General features: G+C 41.0%; 1 protein-coding gene across 10 annotated transcripts in view; it reads right to left on the reverse strand.

Moving 5' to 3' along the window:
* Positions 1-12,585, reverse strand: part of LRRC7 (leucine rich repeat containing 7) — a 160,662-nt gene that overhangs the window by 49,562 nt on the left and 98,515 nt on the right. For 8 of the 10 annotated variants that reach the window (XR_009964307.1, XM_062616113.1, XM_062616111.1 and 5 more), the window contains 4 exons: positions 10,303-10,366; positions 6,086-6,160; positions 3,821-3,965; positions 1,900-1,972 (listed from right to left, as the gene is read on the reverse strand). Coding sequence is in view for 9 of the 10 variants with exons in the window: in XM_062616113.1 (XP_062472097.1) it covers positions 1,900-1,972; positions 3,821-3,965; positions 6,086-6,160; positions 10,303-10,366 (357 nt within the window). In the remaining variant the exon portion in view is untranslated. Of the gene's footprint in view, positions 1-1,155; positions 1,744-1,899; positions 1,973-3,820; positions 3,966-6,085; positions 6,161-10,302; positions 10,367-12,585 lie in introns of those variants that run through there. The other 2 variants (XM_062616115.1, XM_062616116.1) reach the window with 2 other exon arrangements.

The raw sequence follows: 12,585 nt of genomic DNA on the forward strand, positions 1-12,585 counted from the left end.
TGGGTACTGACTACCACTACCATTTAGGAGAAAGAGACCCAGTCGGAAACCATCCAAATGGATGAGTCAGAGAAAGGAAATTCATTCTGATGTGGGAGACATTGTCCTCATTAAATGAAAGTACTTCATTGAAAAGTATCACTCAACACTAATGTGATAATATTACCTGATTAGCCTAGTGCTCTGCATATACTCCATTCGGAGCAGCACTATGTGTCTTTACAACTGTAATTAAAGCTCCATGACAAATAAACATATATAAGGTTAAAAAAAAGGAGGGCTTCCCCTTTCACTTGAGCAATTCAATAAATAAGAAAGGTTTGAAAATTGTTTAACAATTTCCCCCAAAATAGTTAATTGCTGGCCATGACACCAACCTTTCTGCAGTGTCCAGCACAGCTCTGAGCCTCCTGAGCTTTCACTGCCTATCAGAATGTATTGCTACACCATGGTTTGCACAGCAAAGATTTGCCCTTTTGTGATTCATATAACTGATTTTTAATGCTCTCCATGAATACCCCATAAATCTACAGACACTGCAGGAAGTACAGCATGGTAATCCCAACCTGAGCTTTCAGTTGCTTCAGTTGTAATAGTTCATAAATCTGGATTTGTTTTCCCAAATGGTACATCAACAACTCAATTATTATTGAAATTAGCACTAGAAGATGGGTGCAGGAGTGGTAAAGCAGTGGCTGGGCAGGTTAGAAATCATTTCTGTTCTAGAGACCTTGCTGTACTGTTGTATTTCTGGATAAGTCGAAACAAAGCTTTATCGGCTTTAATTTTGGGAGCCTCCAAACAGACCTGGCTTAAGAGAACTACCTCTAACAAAACCATTTGTTGAGTTACAACCTGTTGAAGAGAGACCAACTTTTGTGCTGGAAGCAAAGGCAGAGCCTGAGCGCAAGTCGCCCTCGGATGCCCACTTCCGCTGCTGGTATAAATGGCATAACCACACATTCAGTTGTGCCAGGCAGACAACCCTTCCTTGGGCTGAACTTTGTTCTCTCTTCTGCAGGAATGCTACTGCTGGGACAAGGGGATGATGCCATCAGCACTGCTGTACTTGCAGGAGGCAGCCAGTGACCAGGTATTCTGATTTTTTCCCCCCAAATACCAGTTTATTGCATTTCAGAAGTAAAACATGCAGAGGAAGAGGCATCCTACAAACACACCAATGTTAAAGGTATGTTCTGCTAGAGAGGGGTATGTGCAGTGTGTAACTTCATGAAGAATCACTCATTTCCATGCTCAGAGACACTCCTACACCAGCCTTGAATTTTACAACAAATTGGAGGTTTCATCTAGCAATAAGCTCAGCACACAGCAGTACAAGCTTGAATTTTGCACCAGTGATCATGTAATATCTGACAAAACAGTAGCTAAAGGGCATCCTTAGTGCTTTTCATAGTTAGGATTACTGACAGGACACTGCCACACTTTGATGCACACACCTAGGACTTTTTCATTTCTGCTGCTCCAATACTTGAGGACATCTCCATACACAGGAGGTTTACAGCCATTTTCTTCTCAGCATCGAGGCCTGGCTGTTGCTATGGGAACAGACGTATTCCCCCAAATCCCTCTGGTTCTTCCACTTTTCCTGCTCTAATCATCTAAATTGTGAGTGATTCATACAGCAAAACATCTTTGTTCTTTTCCTTAGAAAATGAGATACATTTCATCTTCTGATCACTTACAGCAGTGTAAGTCCACAGAAGTAACAGTGTTGTTCCAAATCTGAATGCGATAAACTGGTGTTAGGCACACGTTTCTAAGTTATTTTATAATTCAAGACATCCTTGTCTTATTTTTCATTTTCAAGCCCCCACATTCCACAAGCAGAAGGGAAACCACATTTTCCTTAATGCTGAAAATCACGAGACTTATACTCACTTTCCAATTGCATTTGGCAGAATTGTAAGCTGATTGTCGTCTACTTTCAAAGTTGTGAGCCTCTTCAACAGCCCTGCGAAACAGGGAAGGAAGAAGTAACAGTAAAACATTTCACAGTGATCTTTACTTTCTGTAATCCCCCATATCCTTCAAGAAACAGTGATTTCTAATGCTGAATAACCCTGATCTACAGTTTAGAAAACACATGTATTTGGGATAGTGCGCAGCCACGCTCCTGTCCCATTGACAATGTGTGTCATCAGACTGAAGCACTGATTAAAGGTTAAGCTGAACTGCAGACAAAATATTAAATGTATTCCTGGAGCCTAGAGAAAAAAACCTGTAAAAAAAGAAAGACTAGGATACTACCTGTGCAGCAAGAGCTGTATTTCTGCTGATCTATTAATGTTTCTATTGGATTCAAGTCCCGTTGCCTCGATTAAAAGGTGCTCAGGTCATAACAGGACATGAGGCAAAGCATCTAAAGTTAATGCTGCATTTATAAAGCTTCAGAATATGTGAGCATAGACAGGAGACTGGAATCTGACTGAAAACCAGAATCTATCCTGACTGTATTTGCATCTGTGGTTCGTTCTTATCGTTAAAAGAGTCATTACACATCTAAGTGTAAGCAGATGCATAACTGGGTAACATTCACCAAGAAGGGAATGAAACTTCCGCTTTATCAGGGCAAAACTGCAGAAAACAATAACAAAGACAGAAAAAAGGGGGAAAACATTGCACCGCAGTGCTAGAAACAGAGCTTGAAACAGATTTCCACCTTCTGGAGGTTATTAACACTTCAAAATCTGCTTCTCCTCCTGAAGGAATTCTGCACTGAAATAGCAGGTTTTAAATTATTATTTGCAATTAATGTTGGGAATAATATAAATTAATCACTAATACAGAAAAAAATGTATGAGAACTGAAGCAAATGAAAAGTATCATTAAAAGGGATGCTAGAAAATGCAGTATTAAAACGCTTGGCTTTGCTTTACTGCTGTTAAATCTATTACTATTGAGTGATGAGAATTTGGAAATGAGGACTGAATATATACAATTGCAAGAATGTATAATTCAAAGAGTACACATTTATTCAGGAGCTAAATCTCCTCTAAAACCAATCTGCATATGCACATCAGAAACCCACATAAAGCAAAACCTCTAGAATTTAGGGTGCAAGGTAGAAGACCAAGATGGAAAAGAGCTGTAAAAGGCATCTAATACCATTCCTGTAGCACAGGAACATTACCTAGCAATACTCTTGGGAATCTTGACTAAGACTGGGGAATTTAAGAGTTCCATGTTCAAAGGGACACACTTAGGAAGGTGAAAAACATGATGTGGTAATGATTTAGTGGCTCATCTGCTGGAAGGTGTAGAAGAAAGACTTCAAGTGTTGCTGAAGAAAACATAAGGGATCAAGACCAATATGAAACATGCAGTTATACAGGGTTAGACACCTACAACCACTCAGCCTCCAGAACTTCTGCATATCCTAAATAACTCAGAAATTCTGTGCATGCAATATAGTCAAAAAAGAAAACCAGTAGTTTGAACTATTTCTCTGCTTGATGCTCTCATATGGAATTGCACTACTGTAACTAAAAGCAGCAATTTCCTCCCAGAGTTTCTTGCTGCTAACATAATCACTATTATACTTACTTTCCGATTCAGATCAGCTCAATTATATCTTTCTTTGCTTATTCTCTTTAAAATAGCAGAGCAGAATAATCAGTTCCTTCTAACCAGGGATTTTTTTCCTCACTTTACAAAATGGTCCTCATGGATGGTCCAGACAGAGATATTTCCAACTCCTTTAGAATTTAATGGCAGTTCTTGTTTCAGCCATTATAAAGTCTCACAAAAAAAGATATAAATTAAATCCTCAACTATAAAAGAAATCCTCAGCTTTTCTCACCTATGGAGTCTGGCAGTTGCTGCAACATATTGGATGACAACAGGAGATCTTCAAGTCCTTCACATCCTGATATGTCCAAATCCACAGTTTCTATCCTGTTTTTTGACACATCCAGGTACACGAGCTGTTTTAACTTCCCTATAGACTTAATAGCATGTTACAAAGCGTTACTTCAACAGATAGACACTCCATGCCAGCTTCTAAGTTCAATTAAAGACAAGCAATGGTAATACATGGTAATACAGGCTCATATTCAGTTATCTCAGCAGCCTTTTATTTCATGGCCACAGTACGAGTGGTGATCCAACACCCCTCCTGTCCCAACAACTGCAAAAGCAACCATGCCAGACTAAACAACACATGCCAAGCTAAATAATGTGTTCCAAATCCATTACATCTGTGCAAGGTTTGAGTTCTCATTCAGCTGTATTCTATCTTCATCTGGACACAGATACAAGGGTGTTTACTCACAAGTCACATCTATTCAGCAGTCCTGAAGAGCACTAAGGCTGGACATGCAGGTAAAGCTCCTTTGCATCAAACTGATTCTCTGAATTTTACAGAACCTAAAACTAGACTGTAGACATTCACAGTTCAATTATGAGGGGTTAACCCCCATGGTACATGCTTGTGAATAAGTGTTTATCTGTAGCTAGAGCATCAATGAGCAACAGGACAGGAATCATCTCTGCTTCTACAGAGGCAGTTTCGTCCTATCTTTAATCCTAGCTGAGTGTTGTGTAAAGGGAAAATCTCCCTTTCACCCAGCCTTCGCCATTCTATCCATTTTAACAGTTGAGCACGACCATTGTTTCTAGCACAGACTATTTAAAAACCTGAATTATCTGCACTGGAAACCTGGCAAATCTCTAAATCTTAAAATCAATTACCACTTGGCATTGCATTTCTGTTTTTAAAAGCCAAATTTCAAGGCTAATATTAACTGCTTTAAACCTCTTGTTGTGAGGAAGGCTTTCATAAAACACCATCTAGGATCTACTAGGACCAGGTTCAGGAAACACGAATTCTTCACTGAAATCATTATGCTCCTTGGGATCCAGTTCCATGATCTCCTTGAACTTTTTCACCTCTAAGGACCCTCTCCAGGGATTCTGGCAGCTCAGCAGGACTGTGTTTGGAACACAATTTAGCACTGGCTTCATCAACCCATTTCATTGTGAAGGGGAAAGAAACAGAACAATGGTTATAATGTTTGTGCCCACACTCTCTTGTGGATCTGCTGTTCCTTCTGCTCGGTTACACTGCCGCAGCGATACTGCACTGTTGCAGTTCTAGATCTCCAGCCGGTTTCAGTAACAAGAAGTGGTTTCCACATCAGCTTTTCTTTGCACTGACAGAGCACTCAAAGTGGAGATTTGGACAGAGACTGAAAATTATAATTTTCCATGCAAACATCTGCTGAGCACAGAATAAACCCCAAATATAATCCAGTTAAGACAAAACCCAGCCATTGCTCAATGAAAAACATTGAATTGGGATTCACAAATGGTCAAAGGTGAAAAAGGAGATGTTACTTCTTCCAACACCTTGACATGTCAGTGCTAGATCTAGTTCTGCATTCTCCCTGCAGCAATAAATGCACGAAACCCATGATCTGTTGTCACCTATGTGTTAAAACCCTAATGATGGGGAGACCCATCTCCAGCCACAGTCACCGTGGGGATTTTAGAGTGACAACCTCAAACAATTCATGGCAACAAAGTTCTACGGTGAGTAGCAATGCCTCAGAAACAGCACTGACAGATAACCATGACCTTAATGTTTGCATTGTAAAATGCCTTTTGTTCCATTTCTAAATGGAGTGCTTTCTAGAGAAACACATCCTGTGCCCCTGCCTCAGAACTGCTTTTAGCTTACTTCAATCTGTACCTACCATCTGTTATTTTTAAGCTTATTTAGATTACTTAATATTTCCTCTTCTTTGTAAAACTCACATGGGTTTTTACAGAAGCGCTAGTTAACACACTGTGATGTGCAAGAAGCAATGACCCCTCACAAAGAAAACCACCTCAGGCTTAAATAAGCCAGGCACATCCCTACTTAGCCACTATCATGTAATAACACAGCATCCTAAAGCTTTTCATATGAACGGCTCTGCTGAGACTTATGTCTTGATAATAATTAATGACTACATGAACCAGGAATATGTACCCACCCAAGCAAATGCATGTGCAGTTGTTCACTGCAAGGTAAACAGTTCATTGGATCAACAATAACTTGATTACATAAAATAAATGTTCATACCCCAGGTAGTACTTGCAAGGAATTGTTGTCCATCCACAACTCCTTTAGATTCTGTATTTGTTCGAGAACCTCAGGCTGAGGAAAAGAATTCAGTGTTACGGACAGTTGAATAAATCACTGCTTTTGTGGTTAAATAGAAATCAATATTGTCTTTTAAAAAAGGATTCCCTCTTCACCTTCCTTTAATTTTTATAGCCCACATCAGACTTTCAGACAGTCAATGCCATGAACATCCTCATTTCATTCCATTTAACCACTGTTACTCTGTTCAAAACTTGGAACATTTAAGAAGCTTTGGAACAGAAATGAACAGAAAGAGCAACTCAGAAGTTCCTGTTCTAAACAGTCTGTTGGCAGCAGGAGCAAGCAAATAAGAGAAGTGAGAACTGTAGAGCTGCACGTACAATGCATAGGAAAGAAAGAGCAAAGCTCATCCTGCAGCACATGTGGAACTGCCTTTTGCACAAGTCATGGTAGCTGAACAGAGTCGTGCCGCTGAAAACTTCCTTGGGTTTGACTGAAAACTGCATTTATGTACAATTTGATGGCTGCAAATGTCATTTTTGGTGGTTAAAACAGTGGTATGCAATGATAAAGCCTTAAAATGACAATACTGAACTTTAACTAAGATGCTTTATTCATTTCAACACCCCGGGATGTCAGTGAGAGAAACTGCAAAAGGCAGTTCCCAAAACCATTTCTCACTCACTACAGCTGTGAAATCAGGAGCTATCAGGTCACAATATTTCTGGGTTTCAGCCTCAGCCATAGTTTCCTTTTTCATGAAACGCTCTTTTCCCAATAAACCAAGACTTCCGATGTTCCTTAGCTGCAAAGTCGCAGAGGACTTTCTTTGGCAGAAACTGAGATGAAATACTTCCTTTGCTCTAACCCAGATTCTACCATTTATAAGTCTGTAGTACTATTGCACTGGAATTATTCTAACACAGCTAGAAACAAAAGTATCTTCAGAGAGAGCTCTGATCACCTGTAGTGGCCTAAGTTCCTTGGAAGGATGTAATTCCACAGGAAACATGAGTTTCCAAGTCACACAGTACAGGAAGAACCTTCCCACCCTCAGTTTCCTGTGTTGTCACCTAATCTGCTTCTATTACAAAATGATAAGTCAATAGTTTAAAGATCATTTATTTTGCCTTGGCTGCTTCTATTGAAATGTTGTTGTCCTTCACTGGTTAAACCCACTTCTGATTTCCAGGCTGAACGGATTACTGGTCATTTAATACTGCTCGTTCCTGTGATGGCCCATGTCTCTTTATTCCTCTGGGTGTTCACTGACTGAGGTTATTGCACAATGCCACAATTCCTCTCTCAACTTCAATTTTCTTTTAAATCCCTCTCATTAGACAGACACCCTTCCCAAAGGCAACAGACTACTCCTATGCTGCACATATTACAGTGTGATTGGAAATCTCTTGAGCATTATTATGGTATACCATGCATTATGGTATAGTATTATGGCACCATAATCCAGATGAGATCTCATTGAAGTTTTGGTAAGTGATATTAAAAACTTATTGGTCTGTGTTAGAAATGCTTCTGCTGATGCATTTGTGGAGAGTATTCTCATTTTCCACATAGATTGCTACGAATGGAATGAGAACAGGAATGGAATATAAATAGAATAGACTAGAATAGAAATAGAATACAATAGACTATTCCGGGGACTTATAACAATCATGCAGTCCCACTGCCTGACCAATTCAGAGCTAGCCAGAACTTAAAGGATATTATTATGGTCATTGTCAAATACCTCCTCATCACTGACAGCCCTGGGGCATGAACCAGCTCTCCAGGAAGCCTGTACCAGGGTTCAAGCACCCTCTTAGTAAAGGAACACTTCCCGGTATCAAGCCTGAACTGAAGACTGACATGAGTCTTTGGTAAAAGTCTATTACATTTTGTCCTCTTTCCTCTTCCTTTTCTCCCTCCCTCTATCTATTTCCTTTCACAATTTCTCCTAAAGCCTTGCTGCTGAGAGCAGACTCTGGAAACTCTGGGAAGAGCCACCCCAGGCCTCCCCCTCCCTTCAGATCCTGCAGTTGCTGTTTATCCTTTGCCCAGTGCCATTTTTTGACACTTCAAAGAGTGGGAGATCTCAAAACCTTGTCTCTACCTTGTGATTTAATGCTTCGGTTTTCCTGGAGACCTGGGACACAGATTTGCTATTCCTTTCCTTGATTACATTAAACCACTTGAATATGGTTTTCTATTTTGGAAGTGCCAATTTCTATTTTAGGAGCGCATGCCCTGCTCATGAGTTGTATAATCTTATTCCCAGAAAATGAATGAGCAGAATTGCTTCATTTTTGCAACGGCCTTTATTCTTAACCCCCCATGCCCATTGCTCCAGTTAGTCTGGAGGGAGAGCACTGAGGCATCCAGTGCAAAGGGAGGGACTATTGCAGAAACTCAGCTTTTCCACAACACCACAGTTCATAGAATGGTTTGTGTTGAAGGGACCTTAAAGCTCCTCCAGCTCCAACCCCTGCCATGGGCAGGGACCCCTTCCACTGGAGCAGCTTGCTCAAGGTCTCCCTGGAGCCTCCTCTTCTCCAGGCTGAACAAGCCTGGAGTTCTAGGTAGTATTTTCCTCCAGTAAGAAGGAGGTTTCTGTTGAAGCCCAAATCAGGTTTTGAGAATCCAGGAAAACAGGACCCTCCCACCCTGCTCCCTTTAAACTAGTACCACTTTTCTTACGACATTTCTGCAGATTCACGCAGTGCCCTTGCCTCTTTGCCCGTTTTGTTTGTGGCATTTGACTCCAGTTCATACACTGCTGTACCAGCTTCCTGAAAACTGACTCCATCCAGGGAGTCTGGGCCTCACAGCAGAATGGGGCCACCAGCTCCTGACTGATCTCTCTTAGGGGACAGTATGGTACAATGAAAAAATGTCGAATGATGCTGAAGTCATTTAAAACAAAGGCTACCCCTGAAGAAGACACACTGAATTCAGAAAGCATATACAGATATAAACGTATAAAATACTTATATAATAATATATATACAATATATATTTTTTTCTTACAATCAAAATTCCGAACACCACTTCTGAAAGTTTTATTCTATTTAACTATGCAAAAGATCTCTAGCTTTAATTAAAACTCTGAGTTAAACAAATCAATCTCCTACCCGGCTGTATAAACTAGTTAATGTTAATGGGGTTATAACCATAATGGTAGAAGATAGCGCACTGCCTATAAACCAGATGTAGACGCTTTCCTACAGCTTTCTACTGTTAGATGAACTTTCAAAAGTTGTTTGAAGTGAAATTACCCTCATTTTAATTAAAGCTACAGGAGCTATCACCCTCCTAAAGCTGTCACCCTTGATTTAGCAGCACTGGCTTTACTTCTATGGCTCTGAAGGAAAGGTGGTTGGGCTCACAGGGTTTCTCAGTCACTGGACAGGTTGGTGGTGGGTAAGGCACACACAGGCATTAATTCCATCACCACCAGTGCAACAGCAAGTGCCACAGTGTTCATTTGTTGTCTTACAGGAGCAAGTCCTGAACAGCACAAGCAGCAACTGCTCTCAACAAGGACAAGGCACCAGTTTTCTGAGTTTTATGTTCTTTTAGCAGATTTAGAGCTCCTGCAGGTGAAGTCAGTGAGCTCTCCTGAAAAACAGGCACATTTTAAGACAGTTTAAGCACCCTCACACTCTTTCTGACAAGTGCCAACTCCTATAGGTGCAATAGAAACATACCTAAAGGGAACAGCGACCCGTTTGTTTTCTATACTGACAGTAGACAAAACTCCTGAAAGCTGTTAAATCTCAGGGAACCCAATTCTCATCTTAGAGGTGAGGTAGGGACAGAACTGCTTTTGGAGTCCAGCATTTACTCCTGCTAATATTTACAAGACATACTGGCAGATACTAAGAAATTACTACATAATGCCATAAGCATTTACACTGGGATCACCAGGTCACCCCACACTGAAGTATTCCAGCAATAGCGACCAGCTCAGAGAATCATCACCTTGATCTGAACTGCAGAAGCTTGACATAGGTGAAGCACATTCTGTTACCAGCATTCACCTCATGAACTATGATAAGTCTTCTTTCTACAAGGAAATGTGGCCATAGCATGTGGCTATGCTACATAATGCCTTTAAGTAAAGGTTTAATGCCCCCCCCCCGCCCTGAACACCCAAACCACACAAACTTCCCATTAAGTACTGCTGCATTTCTTACCAGTTCAGAGAATTCATTATTGCCCAGATCAAGCCTCTCCAGCTGAGTCAGTTTGTGCATTGACCTGTAAGAGATGAGGAAATATCCAAGGTGAAATTTTTACTTGCAAAATGTCAATCAGACTGGTCAGATAAAACCAAAGCTCAAGTGATACTGTTATTGCAAGAAGAATGCCATCAGTTTGATGCAGATGCAAATGAGAACATGCTTCATTCTAGAAACATTAGCTATAGCTCCTGAAACTTAGCCAGGACCCCTTCCAAGAGGCAACGTGGCTTCCCTCCTATGGGTCAAGTTCAATTTAATGAATTACTGCTTTTGTTTGCATGAGCAACGCTGGAACAGGGCATTACCTTTAATTTCTCTTTAAGCCCTGCTAGGCCAATACACTCCGACCACCACACTGGATTGCGGTCGTGGAAAAAGAGGATAAAAATAACAGCATAATTTAGCATTAACTGCAGCAGTGGGTTCAGAGGCTTTCTGAAGTAATCAGAGTTGTTCCTAATCAAAGATTAGCATAGGCTTAATTGATGTGATCTAAAATACCAACCTGCAATTTATAGCAGAAGCAAAACTGATTATCCAAGACGCTGTGGCTAAAAACCCAGCCCTGTTTGAACACTGAAATCAGGGGGAAATGGGGCTCTGCTGGGGCTGGCTGGAGAACACGGCTGCACATTTATGACAATTCCAATTTTACTTTCAATTATCTAAAATAGGAAAAAGAAGTCGCAGGAAGAGAAGCGCTGTTCTTCAATAACAGAGCGAAGGACTTGTTGTTGGACATGTTAGTAAAATACAGACCCATGCACATAAACAAATAATCCACCCTTAAGGTGAAGAAGTTACATATTGCATCGGATTTCTTTAATTAAACAGACTCAGGTCACGCTGAGTGACCTGCTGCACTTCTTCACTTCCAGTGTATCTTCAAGGAATGGATCTTGGGCTCTCCAGCCAGGATCAGGCACCAGATGTGGCTCTGTCCTTTACAGAAAGTAATGATCTGTGCAGAGAAGCTGCCTCTCTGGTTCAGTGGTCAGCTATCTGCCCAAGGACTGAGGAATCTTTGGTGCCTTCTGTGTTACTGTGCTCCTGTTCTAACCTATTGGGCTTTCTGAAACATTCTTCTCAGTGGTCACCTTTCTATTTGCCTGTTATTGCTCTTTTCTTGTCCAGGTTTGCCCGGTCTCAGTTTCCTACCAAGCCTCTGAAATCTATTTGGCAACTAAGTTATTCCTGCTGATCAGTTGGTGTTTTGGAAACATCTAGAAAGAGTCAAAGTGTACTTCCAGAATCATTCCATCTTCCTACGCTGACACTCACCCGAACATGAATTCATGATAACTTTGCTTTTTAGTGCTTTCTGACAGCCCTCCTATGCCATACTCATATTCATGGTTGCATATGGTTTCTTTGTAGTTTTCATTTTCCTGCCCCACTCTTTTCCAGTGTATCTTCCAACCTATTTGATCCATGTTCACAGGTCATTTTTAGACAAGAGAGCAACAGATACTTTTTACTTGTTTGATAAATGAAAGGGAGCTGCCCACAAGCCTCCCAAGGGCTGAGCACTTGCTTTAAAATGAAGTGAAAAAGCAACAACAACCTTTTGGCTATAAGGTACAAACCACAGCGTTGTGGTTTAAGCCTAGAGGATGAAGGGGTTGATCCTGGTGCTTCTCTGAGACAATATTTACCAATAGAGCTGTGATCAGATCACAGAATAGTTAGGGTTGGAAAGGGCCTTAAGATCATCCAGTTCCAACCCCCCTGCCATGGGCAGGGACACCTCACACTAAACCAGGTCACCCAAGGCTCTGTCCAACCTGGCCTTGAGCACTGCCAGGGATGGAGCATTCACAACCTCCCTGGGCAACCCATTCCAGTGCCTCACCACCCTCACAGTGAAGAATTTCCTCCTTATATCCAATCTAAACTTCCCCTGTTTAAGTTTGAACCCATTGCCCCTTGTCCTAACACTACAGTCCCTAATGAAAAGCCCCTCCTCAGCATCCCTATAGGCCCCCTTCAGATACACTGGAAGCTGCTCTTGACATCTCCACACAGCTTCTCTTCTCCAGGCTGAACAGCCCCAGCTTTCTCATCCTGAATTTATATACATATATATTTCTATATAGTCTACATGGACCCTTTTAGTATTATAGATCTTGATTCATGCTCCCCAATTCCCAGCCTGTTTCTTACACCATTGTGGTTTTTTACAGCATTTACTTATTCCTGTTATAAAACCAGAAGGAAAAATAAAAACATTTTCTC

This window comes from Pezoporus occidentalis, unplaced genomic scaffold, assembly GCF_034315485.1.
Source record: "Pezoporus occidentalis ecotype Australia unplaced genomic scaffold, CSIRO_AGI_Poc_V1 ctg188, whole genome shotgun sequence".
Taxonomy (NCBI): Eukaryota; Metazoa; Chordata; class Aves; order Psittaciformes; family Psittacidae; genus Pezoporus; species Pezoporus occidentalis.